The following is a 22,702-nucleotide window of genomic DNA, read 5'->3' on the forward strand; positions in this document are numbered from 1 at the left end:
TTCTGTCCTTTATCGATCCCATCTTCGCATGAAATGTTCCCTTGATATCTCTAATTTTCTTGAAGAGATCTCTTGTTTTTCCTAGTCTGTTGTTTTCCTCTATTTCTTTGCATTGATCTCTGAGAAAGGCTTTCTTATCTCTCCTTGCTCTTCTTTGGAACTCTGCTTTCAAATGCTTATATCTTTCCTTTTCTCCTTTGCTTTTCGCTTCTCTTCTTTTCACAGCTATTTGTAAGACCTCCTCAGACAGCCATTTTGCTTTTTTGCATTTCTTTTCCATGGGGATGGTCTTGGTCCCTGTCTCCTGTACAATGTCACGAACCTCCGTCCATAGTTCATCAGGCACTCTATCAAATCTAGTCCCTTAAATCTATTTCTCACTTCCACTGTATAATCATAAGGGATTTGATTTAAATTACCTTAAATGTAAATGGGTTGAATGCCCCAACCAAAAGACAAAGAATGGCTGAATGGATAAAAAATCAAGACCCCTGTATATGTTCTCTACAAGAGACCCACCTCAAAACGGGAGAAACATACAGACTAAAAGTGAAGGGTTGGAAAAAGATATTCCATGCAAATAGAGACCAAAAGAAAGCAGGAGTTCAGTTAAGTTCAGTTCAGTCGCTCAGTCGTGTCTGACTCTCCGCGACCCCATGAATCACAGCACGCCAGACCTCCCTGTCCATCACCAACTCCCGGATTCACTCAAACTCATGTCCATCGAGTCGGTGATGCCATCCAGCCATCTCATTCTCCGTCGTCCCCTTCTCCTCCAGCCCCCAACCTTTCCCAGCATCAGAGTCTTTTCCAGTGAGTCAACTCATCGCATGAGGTTGCCAAAGTATTGGAGTTTCAGCTTTAGCATCAGTCCTTCCAATGAACACCCAGGACTGATCTCCCTTAGGATGGACTAGTTGGATCTCCTTGCAGTCCAAGGGACTCTCAAGAGACTTCTCCAGCACCACAGTTCAAAAGCATCAATTCTTCGGCGATCAGCTCTCTTCAGAGTCCAACTCTCACATCCATAGATGACCACGGGAAAAAAACCATAGCCTTGACTAGACGGACCTTTGTTGGCAAAGTAATGTCTCTGCTTTTTAATATGCTATCTAGGTTGGTCATAACTTTCCTTCCAAGGAGTAAGCATCTCTTAATTTCATGGCTGCAATCAACATCTGCAGTGATTTTGGAGCCCAGAAAAATAAAGTCTGACACTGTTTCCACTGTTTTTCCATCTATTTCCCATGAAGTGATGGGACCAGATGCCATGATCTTTGTTTTCTGAATGTTGAGCTTCAAACCAACCTTTTCACTCTCCTCTTTCACTTTCATCAAGAGGCTTTTGAGTTCCTCTTCACTTTCTGCCATAAGGGTAGTGTCATCTGCATATCTGAGGTTATTGATATTTCTCCCGGCAATCTTGATTCCAGCTTGTGCTTCTTCCAGCCCAGCGTTCCTCATGATGTACTCTGCATAGAAGTTAAATAAGCAGGGTGACAATATACAGCCTTGACGTACTCCTTTTCCTATTTGGAACCAGTCTGTTGTTCCATGGCCAGTTCTGACTGTTGCTTCCTGACCTGCATACAGGTTTCTCAAGAGACAGGTCAGGTGGTGTGGTATTCCCATCTCTTTCAGAATGTTCCACAGTTTATTGTGATCCACACAGTCAAAGGCTTTGGCATAGTCAATGAAGCAGAAATAGATGGTTTTCTGGAACTCTCTTGCTTTCTCCATGATCCAGTGGATGCTGGCAATTTGATCTCTGGTGCCTCTGCCTTTTCTAAAACCTGCTTGAACATCTGGGAGTTCACGGTTCACATATTGCTGAAGCCTGGCTTGGAGAATTTTGAGCATCACTTTACTAGCGTGTATGATGAGTGCAACTGTGCAGTAGTTTGAGCATTCTTTGGCATTCCCTTTCTTTGAGATTGGAATGAAGACTGACCTTTTCCAGTCCTGTGGCCACGGCTGAGTTTTCCAAATTTTCTGGCATATTGAGTGCAGCACTTTCACAGCATCATCTTTCAGGATTTGAAATAGCTCAACTGGAATTCCATCACCTCCACTAGCTTTGTTAGTAGTGATGCTTTCTAAGGCCTACTTGACTTCACATTCCAAGATGTCTGGCTCTAGGTCAGTGATCACGTTATCGTGACTATCTTGGTCGTGAAGATCTTTTTTGTACAGTTCTTCTGTGTATTCTTGCCACCTCTTCTTAATATCTTCTGCTTCTGTTAGGTCCATACCATTTCTGTCCTTTATCGAGCCCATCTTTGCATGAAATGTTCCCTTGGAAGCTCTATTTTCTTGAAGAGATCTCTTATTTTTCCTATTCTGTTGTTTTCCTCTATTTCTTTGCACTGATCGCTGAGGAAGGCTTTCTTATCTCTCCCTGCTATTCTTTGGAACTCTGCATTAAAATGCTTATATCTTTCCTTTTCTCCTTTGCTTTTTGCTTCTCTTCTTTTCACAGCTATTTGTAAGGCCTCCTCAGACAGCCACTTTGCTTTTTTGCATTTCTTTTCCATGGGGATGGTCTTGGTCCCTATCTCCTGTACAATGTCACGAACCTCCGTCCAGAGTTCATCAGGTACTCTGTCTATCAGATCTAGTCCCTTAAATCTATTTCTCACTTCCACTGTATAATCATAATGGATTTGATTTAGGTCATATCTGAATGGACTAGTGGTTTTTGCTACTTTCTTCAATTTAAGTCTTTATTTGGCAATAAGGAGTTCATGATCTGAGCCACAGTCAGCTCCTGGTCTTGTTTTTGCTAACTGTATAGAGCTTCTCCATCTTTGGTTGCAAAGAATATAATTAATCTGATTTCGGTGTTGACCACCTGGTGATGTCCATGTGTAGAGTCTTCTCTTGTGTTGTTGGAAGAGGGTGTTTAGCAACACTCATATCAGATAACATAGACTTTGAAATAAAGGCTGTGAAAAGAGACAAAGCAGGACACTACATAATGATCAAAGGATCACTCCAAGAAGAAGATATAACAATTATAAACACATATGCAACTAACACAGGAGCACCGCAATATGTAAGACTGCTGCTGCTAAGTCACTTCAGTCGTGTCCAACTCTGTGTGACCCCATAAACGGAAGCCCACCAGGCTCCCCCATCCCTGGGATTCTCCAGGCAAGAACACTGGAGTGGGTTGCCATTTCCTTCTCCAATATGTAAGACAAATGCTAACAAATATGAAAGGGGAAATTAACAGTAACACAATAATAGTGGGAGACTTTAATACCCCACTCACACCTATGGATAGATCAACTAAACAGAAAATTAGCAAGGAAACACAAACTTTAAATGATACAATGGACCAGTTAGACCTAATAGATATCTATAGGACATTTCACCCCAAACAATGAATTTCACCTTCTTCTCAAGTGCACGTGGAACCTTCTCCAGGATACATCACATCCTGGGCCAGAAATCTACTTTGGCAAATTCAAAAAAATTGACATCATTCCAAGCATCTTTTCTGATCACAATGTGGTAAGATTAGATGTCCGTTACAGGAAAAAGAACTATTAAAAATTCCAACATATGGAGGCTAAACAACACGCTTCTGAATAACCAACAAATCATATAAGAAATCAAAAAAGAAATCAAAATATGCATAGAAATGAATGAAAATGAAAACACAACAACCCAAAACCTATGGGACACTGTAAAAGCAGTGCTAAGGGGAAGGTTCATAACAATACAAGCTTACCTCAAGAAACATGAAAAAACTCTACTGAATAACCTAACTCTACATCTAAAGCAACTAGAAAAGGAAGAAATGAAGAACCCCAGGGTTAGTAGAAGCAGAGAAATAATAAAAATTCGAACAAAAATAAATGCAAAAGAAACAAAAGAGACCATAGCAAAAATCAACAAAGCCAAAAGCTTTGTTGATAATAAATAAATAAAACTGACAAACCATTAGCCAGACACATCATGAAACAAAGGGAAAAAAATCAAATCAACAAAATTAGAAATAAAAATGGAGAAATCACAACAGATAACAAAGAAATACAAAGGATCATAAGAGACTACTATCAGCAACTAAATGCCAATAAAATGGACAACTTGGAAGAACTGCACAAATTCTTAGTAAAGTATAACTTTCCAAAACTGAACCAGGAAGAAAAAGAAAATCTTAACAGACCCATCACAAGCATAGAAATTAAAACTGTAATCAGAAATCTTCCAGCAAACAAAAGCCCAGGACCAGACTGCTTCACAGCTGAATTCTACCAAAAATTTAGAGAAGAGCTAACACCTATCCTACTCAAACTCTTCCAGAAAATTGCAGAGGAACCTAAACCTCCAAACTCATTCTATGAGGCCACCATCACCCTAATACCAAAACCTGACAAAGATGACACAGAAAAAGAGAACTACAGGCCAATATCATTGATGAACATAGATGCAAAAATCCTCAACAAAATTCTAGCAATCAGAATCCAACAACACATGAAAAAGATCATACACCATGACCAAGTGGGCTTTATCCCAGGGATGCAAGGATTCTTTAATATCCACAAACCAATGTAATATACCACATTAACAAATTGAAAGATAAAAACCATATGATTATCTCAATAGACACAGAGAAAGTCTGACAAAATTCAACATCCATTTATGATAAAAACCCTCCAGAAAGCAGGCATAGAAGGAAAATACCTCAACATAATAAAAGCTATATATGACAAACCCACAGCAAACATTATTCTCAATGCTGAAAAACTGAAAGCATTTCCCCTAAAGTCAGGAATAAGACAAGGGTGCCCACTCTCACCACTACTATTCAACATAGTTTTGGAAGTTTTGGCTACGGCAATCAGAGAAGAAAAAGAAATAAAAGGAACCCAGGTTGGAAAAGAAGAAGTAAAACTCACTGTTTGCAGATGACATGATCCTCTACATAGAAAACCCTAAAGACTGCACAAAAAAATTGCTAGAGCTAATCAATGAATATAGTAAAGTTTCAGCATGCAAAATTAACACACAGAAATCCCTTGCATTCCTATACACTAAAAATCAGAAAACAGAGAGAAATTAAGGAAACAATTCCATTCACCACTGCAACGAAGAATAAAATACTTAGGAATTAATCTATCTAGATAAACAAAAGACCTATATATAGAAAACTATAAAACACTGATGAAAGAAATCAAAGAGGACATAAATAGATGGAGAAATATAACATGTTCATAGATCGGAAGAATCAATTTAGTGAAAATGAGTATATTACCCAAAGCAATCTATAGATTCAATGCAATCCCTATCAAGCTACCAATGGTATTTTTCACAGAACTAGAACAAATGATTTTACAATTTGTATGGAAATACAAAAAAAAAAAACCTCAAATAGCCAAAGCAATCCTGAGAAAGAAGAATGGAACTGGAGGAATCAACCTGCCTGACTTCAGGCTATACTACCAAGCTACAATCATCAAGACAGTATGGTACTGGCACAAAGACAGAAATAGAGATCAATGGAAAAAAATAGAAAGCCCAGAGATAAATCCATGCACCTATGGACACCTTATCTTTGACAAAGGAGGCAAGAATATACAATGGAGAAAAGTCAATCTCTTTAACAAGTGGTGCTGGGAAAACTAGTCAACCACATGTAAAAGAAACTAGAAAACTTTCTAACACCATACACAAAAACAAACTCAAAATGGATTAAAGATCTAAATGTAAGATCAGAAACTATAAAACTCCTAGAGGAGAACATAGGCAAAACACTCTCTGACATAAAATCACAGCAGGATCCTCTATGGCCCACCTCCCATAATATTGGAAATAAAAACAAAAATAAACAAATGGGACCTAATTAAACTTAAAAGCTTTTGCACAACGAAGGAAACTATAAGCAAGGTGAAAAGACAGCCTTCAGAATGGGAGAAAATAATAGCAAATAAAACAACTGACAAAGAATTAATCTCAAAAATATACAAGCAGCTCACGCAGCTCAATTCCAGAAAAATAAATGACCCAATCAAAAAATAGTCCAAAGAACTAAACAGACATTTCTCCAAAGAAGACGTACAGATGGCTTAACAAACACATGAAAAGATGCTCAACGTCATTCATTATCAGAGAAAAGCAAATCAAAACCACAATGAGGTACCATCTCACACAGGTCAGAATGGCTGCTATCCAAAAGTCTACAAACAATAAATGGTGGAGAGGGTGTGGAGAAAAGGGAACCCTCTTACACTGTTGGTGGGAATGCAAACTAGTACAGCCACTATGGAGAACAGTGTGGAGATTCCTCAAAAAACTGGAAATAGAACTTCCATATGACCCAGCAATCCCACTACTGGGCATTCACACGGAGGAAACCAGAATTTAAAGAGACACATGTACCCCAATGTTCATCACAGCACTGTTTATAATAGTCAGGACATGGAAGCAACCTAGATGTCCACTGGCAGACGAATGGATAAGAAAGCTGTAGTATATATACACAATGGAATATTACTCAGCCATTAAAAAGAATACATTTGAATCAGTTTTAATGAGTTGGATGAAACTGGAGCCTATTATACAGAGTGAAGTAAGTCAGAAAGAAAAATACTAATGCAGTATACTAACGCATATATATGGAATTTAGAAAGATGGTAACGATGATCCTATATGCGAGACAGCAAAAGAGACACAGATAAATAGAACAGTCTTTTGGACTCTGTGGGAGAAGGCGAGGGTAGGATGATTTGAGAGAATAGCATTGAAACATGTATATTATCATATGTGAAACAGATCGCCAGCCCAGGTTCGATGCATAAGACAGGGTGCTCAGGCTGGTGCACTGGGATGACCCTGAGGGATGGGATGGGGAGGGAGGTGGGTGGGGGGTTCAGGATGGGGAAAACATGAACATTCATGGCTGAGTCATATCAATGTATGGCAAAACCCACTACAATACTGTAAAGTAATTAGCCTCCAATTAAAATAAATTTTTTAAAAAAATTTTTTAAATTAAAAAAAATAGGCTTACAAAGTTACATGTAACATGATTCTATTTATGGAAAAGACAAAAATACATGAGCAGAGAACACATCAGAGGTTTACAGGGGTTATTAGAGGAACAAGGATCTGAATAGTAAAGACAACAGGAGGAAATTCTCTGGGATGTCAGAACAGTTCTATATCCTACCTGGGGTTGTAATCACAAGAATCTTTACGGGTGTTAACACTCTGAGTGTACATTCCCCCAAGGTGACAAATGTAGATTTAAACAATATAAATATTCTATTACACATAGATTTAAACAATAATAAGTATTATGGGCATGATTTAGATTGCTCAGAAATATTTTGTTCCGTGAAAATAAAAGTTAAAGAAACCTTATTTAAAGAGTGGGAAGGAGAATCTGAAAAGTGAGTGATTAAAAAAAAAAAAAAGAGTAAAGTCGTAGAAGCCAAGGCAGGGGCAAAAATTCCAAGGAAGAGCTAGTTAACACTATCAAGTTTAAGACATTCTGTATACACTGCATCCTCTAAAGCTCAACTCTCATGTCAGTCATCTGGAGTTAGCATAAATGCATGGTTCACAGCCAGACTGCCACTACTTCAGACAGCACTGTGGTGCCCCTGGCCACCAACACTTCTGACCAACTGACTCCAAATTCAAGAGGTTCCCACAACTCCTATTAAGTTCAGTAATTCACTAGAATTACTCAGAGCTCAGGAAAATGCTTATTAGATTACTATAATATGATTATGATGACTTCCATTACAGTTTTATGACAAAGGATACAAATCAGACTAGATCAGTGAAGAGACACGTGGGTGAGACCTGGGGAGACCAGAACATAGACATTCTGTGGCACCCCCTCCCCCATACACTCAGGCAGCACCATGCTTCCAGCACATCGCTGTTCACCAACCAAGGGGCTCCTCACTATGCCTCGGTACCCAGAGTTCACTGGGACTTCACTTCCTAAGCATCTAGTTCCAAATAGGAAAGGGAGTACATCAAGGCTGTATATTGTCACCCTGCTTATTTAACTTATATGCAGAGTACATCATGAGGAACGCTGGGTTGGAAGAAGCACAAGCTAGAATCAAGATTGCCAGGAGAAATATCAATAACCTCAGATATGCAGATGACACCACCCTTATGGCAGAAAGTGAAGAGGAACTCAAAGGCCTCTTGATGAAAGTGAAAGAGGAGAGTGAAAAAGTTGGCTTAAAGCTTAACATTCAGAAAACTAAGATCATGTCATCCAGTACCATCACTTCATGGGAAATAGATGGGGAAACAGTGGAAACAGTGTCAGACTTTATTTTGGGGGGCTCCAAAATCACTGTGGATGCTGATTGCAGCCATGAAATTAAAAGATGCTTGCTCCTTGGAAGGGAAGTTATGACCAACCTAGACAGCATATTAAAAAGCAGAGACATTACTTTGCCAACAAAGGTCTGTCTAGTCAAGGCTATGGTTTTTCCCATATGGATGTGAGAGTTGGACTGTGAAGAAGGCTGAGCGCTGAAGAATTGATGCTTTTGAACTGTGGTGCTGGAGAAGACTCTTGAGAGTCCCTTGGACTGCAAGGATACCCAGCCAGTCCATCCTAAAGGAGATCAGTCCTGTGTGTTCATTGGAAGGACTGATGCTAAAGCTGAAACTCCAATACTTTGGCCACCTCACGCGACGAGTTGATTCACTTGAAAAGACTCTGATGCTGGGAGGGATTGGGGGCTGGAGGAGAAGGGGATGACAGAGAATGAGATGGCTGGATGGCATCACTGACTCAATGGACATGAGTTTGAGTGAACTCCGGGGGTTGGTGATGGACAGGGAGGCCTGGCGTGCCGTGATTCATGGGGTCGCAAAGAGTCGGACAAGACTGAGCGACTGAAATGAACTGAAGCATGACTGACTGAACCATTGAGCTTGTGACCGAGTTCTGACTCCAGCAGTATTCCTCTCACCCTGAAGCAGAGCTGATTCAAAGCCCCAGGGGTCTTTCTGATAACCAGCCTCTATCCTGAGTCATCTCATCTTATTAGCATAAGCTCAGATGAGATCCAATGGGCTCGTGAAAAACGAAGACTCTTGACAAATTTCCAGGATTTAGTCTCCCCGCAAGGAACCAGGGACAAAAGCCAGTTGAACTCCTTACTATACAACAGAATATAAATGTATTTAATCAGGAATTGGAAAGTTACGGTGATTTTAGAACAGTCAGAGGACAAAGAGGCCAGACTGCAAAGCACTGAGAAGTAAACTGGAGATGAATCAACAGAAGCAATAAATGTAATTTGTTACTGTAAGAAGTTGATTAGGGAGAAGAGGATAAAACATCATTAGAGATGCAAAAGCAGAGGGCTTGGGAAAGAAACATATGCTCATAACTAAACATCATCCCTCAGGAGCAAGTCTTTCAGAGGTTGCTGTACTGATAGCAATGAACTGAAAATGAGACCTTACTGGCAGTTCTTAGAGTATGCGTAACAGCTAACTAATCCTTTTAAAAAGGATTCTCCCTATATCTTTACTTTTCAGTGTTCCAATTTATTTTACTCTTCTAACGCATCCTTTATAACAATGTCCTTATAACTAGGTCCATTTGTGCATGCTAAGTCGCTTCAGTTGTATCCGACTCTTTGCAACCCTATGGACTCTAGCCTGCCAGGCTCCTCTGTCCATGGGATTCTCCAGGCAAGAATTCTGGAGTGGGTTGCCATGTCCTTCTCCAGGGGATCTTCCCAACTCAAGAGATGGAACTCAGGTTATCTCCTGTGTCTCCTGTATCAGTAGGCATGTTCTTTACCACTAGCGTCACCTGAGAAGTCCCCTTATAACTACATCTCTTGACTTAAATCATGCAGAAATACACAAGTACTTCATACCTGTAAAGGACTCCTATTTTGGCAATATGGCAGACCACAGACCTTGCAAAATCTATTACAACTCTTTAAATGAAGAATTCATAAACAGCTTTTTCTAAGAGATTTTTAAAATTGCCTTTTTAGAAATGAACTTTAAACTATGACCTAAAACTAACATAATAGCAGCCAGAGGCCAAGGAAGTAAGATGGCAGACAGCCTTGTGTTAAAAAGAGTTTTAAAAAATGAGAAGTAATGAGGAACTGGATCTTCAATCGCTGCTACTTGCTTGCTTAGAACTGTAGCCTCAAAGATCCATGAGAAGCTATCAGTTTAGTTCAGTCGCTCAGTCGTGTCCAACCCTTTGTGACCCCATGGACTGCAGAACCCAGGCTTCCCTGTCCATCACTAACTTCCAGAGTTTACCCAAACTCATGTCCATTGAGTCAGTGATGCCATCCAACCATCTCATCCTCTGTCATCCCCTACTCCTCCCACCTTCAATCTTTCCTGGCATCAGGGTCTTTTCCAGTGAGTCAGTTTTTCACATCAGGTGGCCACAGTATTGGAGTTTCAGCTTCAGCATCAGTCCTTCCAATGAATATTCAGGACTGATTTCCTTTAGGATGGACTGGTTGGATCTCCTTGCAGTCCAAGAGACTCTCGAGAGTCTTCTCCAACACCACAGTTCAAAAGCATCAATTCTTCAGTGCTCAGCTTTGTTTATAGTCCAACTCTCACATCCATACATGACTACTGGAAAAACCATAGCTTTGACTAGATAGATCTTTGTTGACCAAATAATGTCTCTGCCTTTTAATATGCTGTCTAGGTTGGTCATAGCTTTTCTTCCAAGGAATGAGCATCTTTTAATTTCATGGATGCAGTCACCATTTGCAGTGATTATGGAGTCCAAGAAAATAAAAGTCTGTCACTGTTTCCATTGTTTCCCCATCTATTTGACATGAAGTGATGGGACCGGATGCCATGATCTTCGTTTTCTGAATATTGAGTTTAAAGCCAACTTTTTCACTCTCCTCTTTCAAGAGGCTCTTTAGAGCCTCTTCATTTCCTGTGATAAGGGTGGTGTCACTTACATATCTGAGGTTATTGATATTTCTCCCAGCAATCTTGATTCCTGCTTGCGATTCATCCAGCCCAGCGTTTCTTATGATCAACTCTGCATAGAAGTTAAATAAGCAGGGTGACAATATACAGCCTTGATGTACTCCCTTCCCAATTTGCAACCAGTCTGTTGTTCCATGTCCAGTTCTAACTGTTGCTTCTTGACCAATACACAGATTTCTCAGGAAGTTGGTAAGGAGGTCTGGTATTCCCATCTCTTGAAGAATTTTCCACAGCTTGTTGTGATCCACACAGTCAAAGGCTTTGGCATGGTCAGTAAAGCAGTAGTAGATGTTTTTCTGGAATTCTCTTGCTTTTTCGATGATCCAACGGATGTTGGCAATTTGATCTCTGGTTCCTCTGCGTTTTCTAAATCCATCTTGACCATCTGGAAGTTCACGGTTCACGGACTGTTGAAGCCTGGCTTGGAGAATTTTGAGCATTACTTTGCTAGCGTGTGAGATGAGTGCAATTGTGCAGTAGTTTGAACATTCTTTGGCATTGCCTTTCTTTGGGATTGGAATGAAAACTGACCTGTTCCAGTCCTGTGTCCACTGCTGAGTTTTCCAAATTTGCTGGCATATTGAGTGCAGCACTTTCACAGCATCGTCTTTCAGGATTTGAAATAGCATTTAAAGAGCAGACTAGAAAATAACTGCACTCAAAGCAAAGACAATACAGCAAAATTGTCTGTCCTGGATTGGGGCCAGGGTGGGGCAGGGGAGCAAGCAAGCTGGGCATGGGAGTAGTCTCCTTTAAGAAGTAGTAACAGTCATCTACACTTTGTGCATTTGAAATCTGGTTTAACACCACCATAGTGTCCTCAAACTAGTGTTCCCTGGTGGCTCAGTGGTAAAGAATCTGCCTTCAACACAATGCAACGCAGGAGACATGGGTTCAATCCCTGGATCAGGAAGATCCCCTGGGAAAGGAAACGGCAATCCACTCCAATATTCTTGCCTGGGAAATCCCATGGACAGAGGAGTCTGGCGGGCTACAGTCCACAGGGTCGCCAAAGGGGCAGACACGATTTAGCAAGTAACAACAATGTCTACAAAATCTCAACCCCAAAATTGCCAAAAGTTGCTACAAATTGGAAAAGTCCTTGGGATCCCTGGCAGAGGGGACACAAATCACATTTCAGAAACATACCTTTATCCCATGTCCAAAGGATTCCTGTTCAGAGGACTGCCAAACATGGGCTTCACAGTACAAATTGCAAAAGAGGACACAAATCAGGAATAAAAGTGAATAGAATTGAAGAGAATTAAACTGTCAAGAATTACTGTTATCTACAATGTATAAAATGTTTAAATATTGAAAAGCAAAATAGAAAAAGACTAACCACATTTGAAACATATACAGAACTCCTAGAAACTGATAATTAATACAACTGCAAAAATACTTTAGGAAGAGATTAAAGCTAAAGAATGGAATAAAAAACTGAAATTACTCAGGAGGCGGCCCACAACAACAAAATTGAAAGTATTAACAAGTTGAGACATGAGGACAAGAAAAGGTTTATCCTACACATATGGATAAGGAGAAAAGGCAGCGAAAGGGGGAAACAGCTGTCAGGTGGCAAATGGTACAAGGTCAATATTCAACAGGATAATCACTTAGGATTTTCTAGAATTCATTTTAAACAAAACGTAAAATTCATAAAGAACAATAAATCCAAAGCATAGGGGGAAAAAAATCGTATCTTGACATACCTGAGACACTGCACAGTAGCCTAAAAATTCTTACATGCAACCAGACAGAAAAGGAAGATTACTTTCAAGGGATACCATTATATTCATTAGCAGAGTTCACAAAAGGTCTATTACGGTCAGGAGATAATGACATACTGTATTTTCAAGGTACCAGGGAAAAAAGAGCTATACACTTAGAATTTTATACTCTGACCAACTATCAAAAGTAAAAAAAGTAAAAGAAAATAAAAGAAAAGCAAAAGAAATTATTAACAGCTGCCCCACTGAAGTCATCTTGCCTCTATGGAGCCCAAGAACAACAACGCAGTATATACAGATAAAAGAAAGGAACTGGTGTCCTGGCAACACTTCTGAGCCCCCATATGCAGACAACCTAATTTCACCCTTAATTTGGAGACTCTTAGTCTGTTAAAGCAATACATCACCATTAATTCGGATTTTAAACCAAAATGTAAAGTTAAAACATCAGAATTATCTTAAGCCTGTATATTCACCAAGGGTCTGTCACAGCCTCAGAAAATCATTCAGGAGGTGATTTATCTCAAGGGACCTTTGGGAAAATTAAGAGGCAAGAAAACAGGTGATCAGTTAAACACAATTTAAAGTAACAAAGGAGAATGAGTTCAAAGGAATCCCAGGCAAACAATCGTCAAGGTGCTCCAAGCAAAATCTTTGGTTCAGACTGAGCCTCTGCAATTCACCTAAGGTTAAAAACGATGCCAATTCCTCCCCCACCCCAATTCAAGAACTTCAACTACTAATAGTGTAAGTCTCAATTAATTGCTGTTTTGTTTTGTTTTGTTAATTAGAAATGACAGGATATAATGTCTCAGCTTCCTGAGGCTATTTATTGGGTTACTCTCCTCAACATTCTAAGGAAATTAGAATGAGCAAAATAAATGACCCCATCGAAAACTGTACTGTTTAAAGCAAACTGTTCCTGAGTAGGAGAAACTAGCTTTTCATTGCCCATAGCTCCTTTACAACTCTCATAAATTATAGATAAGTGACAGCAAATCAAAAATCATTACTGCCTACACACTTGACAATAGATTTTGCCCAGTTCAACTGGCACCCCACACGCCACAGGCAAAAATACAGCTTTGTCTATTTGTGAATTCAACATTCCTTTATTCCACACAAATTTGTTCTTCTCTGGATTGTAACATCTGTCTGGTTCCTGATGGCAGTAAAATCCTTAACATGCTCCTTATATTTTTATGAAAATAATTTTACGCTCGTGAAAATTATCCCTTAACACCAACAAAAACAATGCAGTATTTCTTAAGAGATCGAACTTCTGAAGTTTTCTTAAATTCGTTGTAAAGATTTTGCTTTAAACCAACTTCTTAATGTCATCAGAAAGCTTCAGATTTAATTAAAATACAATTTGCTTTACTTAGAATGCATAATGAGATTGAATCTTACAAGTTATATTCTGATTAACACACTTAAGAAAATTAGTCTAAAAGGAATTCTAAGGAATCTGCAACTAACAAGAAACCACTAACTGCTCCACATTTTTATGTTTTATTGGTCACCTGTTTTTTAGTCACCTGTTACATGACATTCTCAGCACATTAATTGGCTCAAATTAATATTTTGCCTTTCAGATACAGTACCAAAAGGATCACTTTATAAACAATCTTAGAAATTCTCTGAATACTCAAAAAAATTCAAATGTTTAATCTTCACAGTGAGTTTAAGTGATATTTTTCCAAAAGGTAAACAGGCAAAGAGCCATAATTTTATTTGTACTATGGTATGCATTAGAATTTGCATCTACCCCAATTACATAGACTTTCCTAAGAACTTTTTAAACTTGTAAAGTTTTACTCAAATTCTTAAGAGTTATAAATCTTTCCTCTTATTTCTCCTTGTCACCCTTGTACCTGACTACACTGCTTCTACCACAGTCGAAGAGCAAGAGCTCAGAGAAAACACAAGAGCCATGAGATAGTCTTGTGGTCACTAATGTTCCTGCAACGTAATTTTCACTACATCAAAATACCACCTAGAAGTTGTACTGAAGATAAGAAAAATGTTTCATTTTACCTATGAAATTCTTATATACATCTAAATTGTAAAGAAATTCATGTTGGAGAGAGAGGAAATAAGGAGCAATTTCCTGAAAATGAAAATCCAAATACATATAGATAACTAAACAGAAATCAGAGACTGTCCTTCCCAACTGAGTATTTTATAACTTCCTGCCCACCCAGATGGCTAAAAAGCCTGCAGTGACTCCTTCCGTTGGTCTACAATCTTTGGAGGAAACTATTGTCTTAGATACTGTAATTCTTACAGTAATACCACTTTAAATATTTATTTTTTTTTTTTGAACAGAGGAAAATTTATGCGTCGAACCTGGACTGGTCACTTATGATAATATACATGCTACAATTCCATTCTCTCCAATCATTCCACCTTCACCCTCTCCCACAGAGTCCCAAAGACTGTTCTAAATGCCTATGTCTCTTTTGCAGTCTCTTATACAGGGTTTAGGTTACCATTTTTCTAAATTCCATATATATGCGTTAATATACGGTATTGATGTTCTTCTTTCTGGCTTACTTCACTCTGTATAATTGGCTCCAATTTCATCCACCTCATTAAAACTGATTCAAATGCATTCTTTTTGATGGCTGAGAAATACTCCATTGTGTATATGTACCAAAGCTTTCTTATCCATTCATCTGCAGATGGACATCTAGGTTGCTTCCATGTCCTGGCTATTATAAACAGTGCTGCAATGAACATTGGAGTACATGTGTCTCTTTCAATTCTGGTTTCCTCGGTGTGTATGCCCAGGAGTGCGATCGCTGGATCATATGGCAGTTCTATTTCCAGTTTTCTGAGGAATCTCCACACTGTTCTCCATAGTGGCTGTACTAGTTTGCATTCCCACCAACAGTGTAAGAGGGTTCCCTTCTCTCCACACCCTCTCCAGCACTTATTGCATGTAGACTTTTGGATAGCAGCCATTCTGACTGGTGTGAAATGGTATCTCATTGTGGTTTTGATTTGCATTTCTCTGATGATGAGGGATGTTGAGCATTTTTTCATGTGTTTATTAGCCATCTTTATATCTTCTTTGGAGAAATATCTGTTTAGTTCTTTGGCCCATTTTTTGATTGGGTCACTTAGTTTTCTGGAATTAAGCTGCAGGAGCTGCTTGTATAATTTGGAGATTAATCCTTTATCAGTTGCTTCATTTGCTATTATTGTCTCCCATTCTGAAGGTTGTCTTCTCACCTCGCTTAGAGTTTCCTTTGCTGTGCAGAAGCTTTTGATTTTAATTAGGTCCCATTTGTTTATTTTTGCTTTTATTTCCAATATTCTGGGAGGTGAGTCTTGGAGGATCCTGCTGTGATTTATGTCGGAGAGTGTTTTGCCTACGTTCTCCTCTAGGAGTTTTATAGTTTCTGGTCTTACATTTAGATCTTTAATCCATTTTGAGTTTATTTTGGTGTATGGTGTTAGGAAGTGTTCTAGTTTCATTCTTTTACAAGTGGCTGACCAGTTTTCCCAGCACCACTTGTTAAAGAGACTGTCTTTTCTCCATTTTATATTCTTGCCTCCTTTGTCGAAGATAAGGTGTCCATAGGAGCGTGGGTTTATCTCTGGGCTTTCTATTTTGTTCCATTGATCTATATTTCTGTCTTTATGCCAGTACCATACTGTCTTGATGACTGTGGCTTTGTAATAGAGCCTGAAGTCCGGCAGGTTAATTCCCCCAGTTCCATTCTTCTTCCTCAAGATTGCTTTGGCTATTTGAGGTTTTTTGTATTTCCATACAAATTGTGAGATTATTTGTTCTAGTTCTGTGAAAAATATTGTTGGTAGCTTGATAGGGATTGCATTGAATGTATAAATTACTTTGGGTAGTATACTCATTTTTACAATATTTATTCTTCCAATCCACGAACACGGTATATTTCTCCATCTATTCATGTCCTCTTTGATTACTTTCACTAGTGTTTTATAGTTTTCTATGTACAAGTCTTTTGTTTCCTTAGGTAGATATATTCCTAAGTATTTAATTGTTTTCGTTGCAACAGTGAATGGAATAGTTTCCTTAATTTCTCTTTCTATTTTCTCATTATTAGTGTATAGGAATGCAAGGGATTTCTGTGTGTTGATTTTATATCCTGCAACTTTACTGTAATCATTGATTAGCTCTAGTAGTTTTCTGGTAGAGTCTTTAGGGTTTTCTGTGTAGAGGATCATGTCATCAGCGAACAGTGAAAGCTTTACTTCTTCTTTTCCAATTTGTATTCCTTTTATGTCTTTTTCTGCTCTGATTGCTGTGGCCAAAACTTCCAGAACTATGTTGAAGAGTAGTGGTGAGAGTGGGCACCCTTGTCTTGTTCCTGACTTTAGGGGAAATGCTTTCAGTTTTTCACCATTGAGGATAATGTTTGCTGTGGGTTTGTCATATATAGCTTTTATTATGTTGAGGTATGTCCCTTCAATTCCCACTTTCTGGAGAGTTTTTATCAAAAATGGATGTTGAATTTTGTCGAAGGCTTTCTCTGCATCTATTGAGATAATCATATGATTTTTATTTTTCAGTTTGTTAATGTGGTGTATTACGTTGATTGATTTGCGTATATTGAAGAATCCTTGCATTCCTGGGATAAAGCCCACTTGGTCATGACGTATGGTCTTCTTAATGTGTTGTTGGATTCTGATTGCTAGAATTTTGTTAAGGATTTTTGCATCTATGTTCATCAATGATATTGGCCTATAGTTTTCTTTTTTTGTGGGGTCTTTACCAGGTTTTGGGATTAGGGTGATGGTGGCCTCATAGAATGAGTTTGGAAGTTTCCCTTCCTCAGCTATTTTCTGGAAGAGTTTGAGTAGAATAGGTGTTAGCTCTTCTCTAAATTTTTGGTAGAATTCAGCTGTGAAGCCGTCTGGACCTGGGCTTTTGTTTGCTGGGAGATTTTTGATTACAGTTTCAATTTCCGTGCTTGTGATGGGTTTGTTCAGATTTTCTATTTCTTCCTGGTTCAGTTTTGGAAAGTTGTACTTTTCTAGGAATTTGTCCATTTCTTCCAGGTTATTCATTTTATTGCCATATAATTGCTGATAGTATTCTCTAATAATCCACTTTAAATATTTAGCACTTTACTATACTTTGGCCACCTCATGCGACGAGTTGACTCACTGGAAAAGACTCTGATGCTGGGAAAGGTTGGAGGCGGAAGGAGAAGGGGACGACAGAGAATGAGATGGCTGGATGGCATCACCGACTCTGTGGACATGAGTTTGAGTGAAATCCAGGAGTTGGTGATGGACAGGGAGGCCTGGCGTGCTGTGATTCATGGGGTCGCGGAGAGTCGGACACGACTGAGCGACTGAACTGAACTGAGCTGATGCAGTTTATATATATACATATATAAAATTTCCAATTCTAAAAGCAACCTTATAAGTTAGCATCTATATTTTTAGAAGGAAAATGAGCTCAAAGAAGTTGAGAAAGTTGAACACACCATACTACTAATAATCAGAAAAACAGAATTGGGCCTGAGTCTGTTCAACTCCACAGCGTATTTCTATTATACAATACCAAGTCTGGGCCATAAAATTTCAAATTTCAAATAAAGTCTCAAATTTAGACCACCAACTTAAGTTTAGTAAGGATTTATAGGATTTTAGCCTATTAGTCTAAAAAAAACCAAGTATGTCCCAAAGATTACAAGAGGCCTTCTGCTATCCTGTGTTTATTTTACTAAAATAGAAGTGAACACAGCATTTTGTCATCCTAAGATTATTCACTTTAGGGGATGTAAAAATCTTGCCTGGCTGTTTGTGCCAGAAAATAACCACTTTTGAAGACTGAAAAACTGAGTGAAATGAGCCAGGGTTGTTTTTTTTAAGTCATACAACTCCTAGACTTTTACAAGATTTCTTAGGCATTTTTAGGTAAAAGAATGGAACTAAATATGCAGCTAAGGTCCACCTATTCCCATCTGTACTCTAACAACTTTATTGCATTCTTCTCCAAAGAGTTCATATTACATTATGATAAATGACTACACAGCAAAAGAAATTCCAGAACCGTCTCAAAATCTATAATAATATAAACTTCCTAGAACTAATTAGCATAATGTCTTAGGTAACCTCGCCCATTTTAATTAATTTGACATTTAAATATAATTCCATCAAAATCTAGCAAATCAATTGTGTGCTACAGTGTTCGCCCATTTTATCCGTTCTCAAAAGAATTCAAATACTTACCCCATGTTCCTGAGCAGCTGTGACAACTCTGAGGAGGACATCTTCCTCAACAAATGGCCTCACAGCATCGTGGATGATCACTACTTCTGGCTTTGAGAGTCTACAGTTGGGCTGATCCTCTGCCAGTGCTTTCAGACCATTAAAAATTGACCTGTGGCGGGTCACTCCAGCTTCAACCAGTGAGATGCGCTTATGGCGGTACCTCTGAATAATTCCCTTCATCGTTTCCATGTTCTCTCCAGTCACTGCCACAACAATGTCCCTTATCCAAGATACTCTGCAAGGAAAGGATGCACACTTTTCGTATCAATTGATTCTTTAACAACTGAGTTAGTAACAAAACTGGGTTACCAATAAGTACAAACACATCTTCATAAGGACATTAAAAATTCAAAGTTATTAACTGAGTCAATTTTATGCATTTTAATTGGGTCTAGTAAAGGGGTTAAGAATTTGAATTTGTCATACTGTAGATAGAAACATAAATATAAGTAGTGTTTTTCAATACATAGTGTGAAAGGAAAGTACCTGTATGATGAAACATAGATGTACCTTTATTGTAAAACAAAGATGAGATATACATATCATGCATTTCTTAGGGTAAAATTAAATAATTAGAATATACATCAGTAGATTGAAAGAAAAAACTGTAAGACTATGCTTTTAGGTTGCTCTTTTTTCTCCAAATAATTCTCTTCATTGCATAGGAACAATTCAAAGCACTTTTGAATTCTAGAAGTTCTGTCTCTTTCAGAAGTCCAACGAGTCAGCAACAAAGTTGGATAACTGAACTAAACTTGCCTTACATCAAGGTGAAATATTTTAGCTTAAATAGGGAAACTCAGCTAATTAAATCTATATAAGTATAAATCAGGCTTAAACAAAACAAAATATATATTAAGGAAATGTAAAATTAAAGGAATTCATCTGCTGAGTGAGATACAAAACAGACCAGCTTTTTTTTTCTGTTCTAAAACACTTTCTTCAAGACCGAGTGACACACAAATGCTATCCATCCGCGGCACTGAGAGGCAGTGGCTGCGATGGGGTGGGCAGACTTCTCTGGAACACCAGTGCTAACAGAGGCAAACATCATTATACACTCAGAGTTCCACAGCCAACAGGCCCGAGCCAGGAAAACTGCCTCTGAGCCATGTTATCAACTCTGATTAAAGGTCACTTTAAAATTTAAAGGCATTCTTTGCCTGTGAGATCCTACATGTTCATGCTAGACAGTTAAGTCTTATACTCACTTTTAAAGAGACGGGAGAAGGGCCTCAAAATGACTGAATAATGAAATTAACTATTGAAAAATGAGAAATCCTGGATTGCTTTCCTCAATAATTAACCATCTCCTGTTCTGCTATTGAACAAACCCACCCTGAAACCCAGAACTCCATTCTGCCTGTGGCTACAACAACACCGCACTGACGAACACAACCAGAACTTTACGGGCACACTATCCTTTCATTTTAAGTCCATTCCCGTAACAAATATCTGTTGAGCACTGAATAAATGATCAGACTTGAGTACACAATGGAAATAGTTACTGCTTTCACAGAGCTTACAGAGGACACAAAGAACACCAACAACTGCTAAGCTGCTGTCCAGACTGCAAGACCGCATGCATTCCATTTCTGACCAGCGTAGAGAAGACCAAGATGATGCTCCCTAAGGAAGCAAGTGGAGAGAGGCAGGAAAACAGACAAAAGGATTGGAGAGGAGAATGAGAAGGATGGTTTAAGCACAGGCCAAGGCAAGGTCCTGAGGAGTTAAGAGGAAATATCCATGAAAAGGCCCAGGCAAGTGATGGGCTGGCCTACTCCACGGAGTCCTCCAAGGCCATGTGAGGGGTGTTGGTCTTCAATCTTAAAAAGTGACAGGGTGACCTCCCTGGAGGTCCAGTGGTTAAGGTCCCACCTTCCAATGCAGGGGGTGCAGGTTCGATCCCTGGTTAGGGAGCTATGATCCCACATGCTTTGCGGACAAAAAAACAAAATGTGAAACAGAAGCAATGTTGTAACAACATCAATAGAAGACTTGAAAAAGATGGTCCACATCAAAAAAATCTTTAAAATAGAAAAAAAATAACAGGAATCCATAGAAAAGCTTTCAGTTCAGTTCAGTTCAGTCGCTCAGTCGTGTCCGACTCTCCGTGACCCCATGAATCACAGCACGCCAGGCCTCCCTGTCCATCACCAACTCCCGGAGTACACTCAAACTCATGTCCACAGAGTCGGTGATGCCATCCAGCCATCTCATTCTCCGTCGTCCCCTTCTCCTCCCGCCCCCAACCTTTCCCAGCATCAGAGTCTTTTCCAGTGAGTCAACTCGTCGCATGAGGTGGCCAAAGTATTGCAGTTTCAGCTTTAGCATCAGTCCCTCCAATGAACATCCAGGACTGATCTCCTTTAGAATGGACTGGTTGGATCTCCTTGCAGTCCAAGGGACTCTCAAGAGTCTTCTCCAGCACCACAGTTCAAAAGCATCAATTCTTCGGCGATCAGCTTTCTTCACAGTCCAACTCTCACATCCATACATGACCACGGGAAAAACCATTGCCTTGACTAGACGGACCTTGGTTGGCAAAGTAACGTCTCTGCTTTTTAATATACTATCAAGGTTGGTCATAACTTTCCTTCCAAGGAGCAAGCGTCTTTTAATTTCATGGCTGCAATCAGCATCCGCAGTGATTTACACCCAAATTAACAGTCACTTCCCCCGGTGTTCTAAGCACTGTTCAATGACAAAATGGAAATTGTGGTAGTCAAAATAATAATCCCCGAATGACATCTATCACCTAACTCCCAAAACCGAGAATATGTCACATTACCTAACAAAGGAACTTTGCATATGTAATTAAGGATCCTGAATTGGAGAGACCCATCAGGGCTATCTGGGTGGGTCCAATATAACCACAAGGATCGAACAGGGAAAGAAAGGCAAAAGGGTTGCGGGACAAAGTGTGGGAACAGAAGCATCAGTCATTATGACATAGGATCATAAGTCCCAGTGGGGCTCCCCTGGTGGTTCAGTGGTAAAGAACCCACCTGCCAATGCAGGAGACGCAGGTTCGATCCCTGGGTCAGGAAGATCCCCTGGAGAAGGGAAGGATAACCCACTCCAGTATTCTTGCCTGGAAAATCCTATGGACAGAGGTGCCTCGTGGGCTACAGTCCATGGGGTCACAAAGAGTCAGACGCTACTTAGCAACTAAGCAACAAAAAAAAGTCCCAGAATCTGAGAGCAAATGGATTGCCACCTGGCAAGTAAACACACTGTACCTAAAAGAATCCAAAAAGAGCATAGCACTGCTAATACCTTTATTTTAGCCTTATGCAACCAATTTTTTGACCTCTGACATCCAAAAGGTTAAGAATGTATTTAATATTACTTTAAGCCATTTAGTTCATGGAAGTGTTTATAGGAGCAACAGCAGCTACTAATTTAAGAGCATAAGCTTAACTCTGGCTGCCAGATGGAGAATAGATTGGGTAGACAAAGGATGCAGATAGACTAGGTTGAAGTCCATCTGAAGAGAAGCTCCTGCTGAAGTCTGGTGCAAGACAATCATGGTAGCCTGGCTATCGGATGGAGCTTATGGATGAGAGATATTAATAGCAATCTTCCTGATTTAGCAGTGATAATCCTCCTGAGTCAGTAAGAAAGATGGACAAAATAAATCATTTACCATATAACATGAAATAGCTAACATCGATTAACTTACTAAATCTTAAGCATTAGTCATCTTTTAACTCACA

The 22,702-nt window shown here is 39.2% G+C and overlaps 1 protein-coding gene across 4 annotated transcripts in view; it reads right to left on the reverse strand.

Moving 5' to 3' along the window:
- The window catches only part of CRPPA (CDP-L-ribitol pyrophosphorylase A), a 366,781-nt gene that overhangs the window by 335,912 nt on the left and 8,167 nt on the right, over positions 1–22,702 (reverse strand). For all 4 annotated transcript variants that reach the window (XM_055420525.2, XM_055420523.2, XM_055420524.2 and 1 more), the window contains exon 2: positions 18,942–19,218. In XM_055420525.2, coding sequence (XP_055276500.1) covers positions 18,942–19,218 — 277 coding nt within the window. The remainder of the gene's footprint in view (positions 1–18,941; positions 19,219–22,702) is intronic.

The sequence above is a fragment of the Moschus berezovskii genome, chromosome 3 (assembly GCF_049115385.1).
Source record: "Moschus berezovskii isolate FMDL1 chromosome 3, NW_MosBer_1.0, whole genome shotgun sequence".
NCBI lineage: Eukaryota > Metazoa > Chordata > Mammalia > Artiodactyla > Moschidae > Moschus > Moschus berezovskii.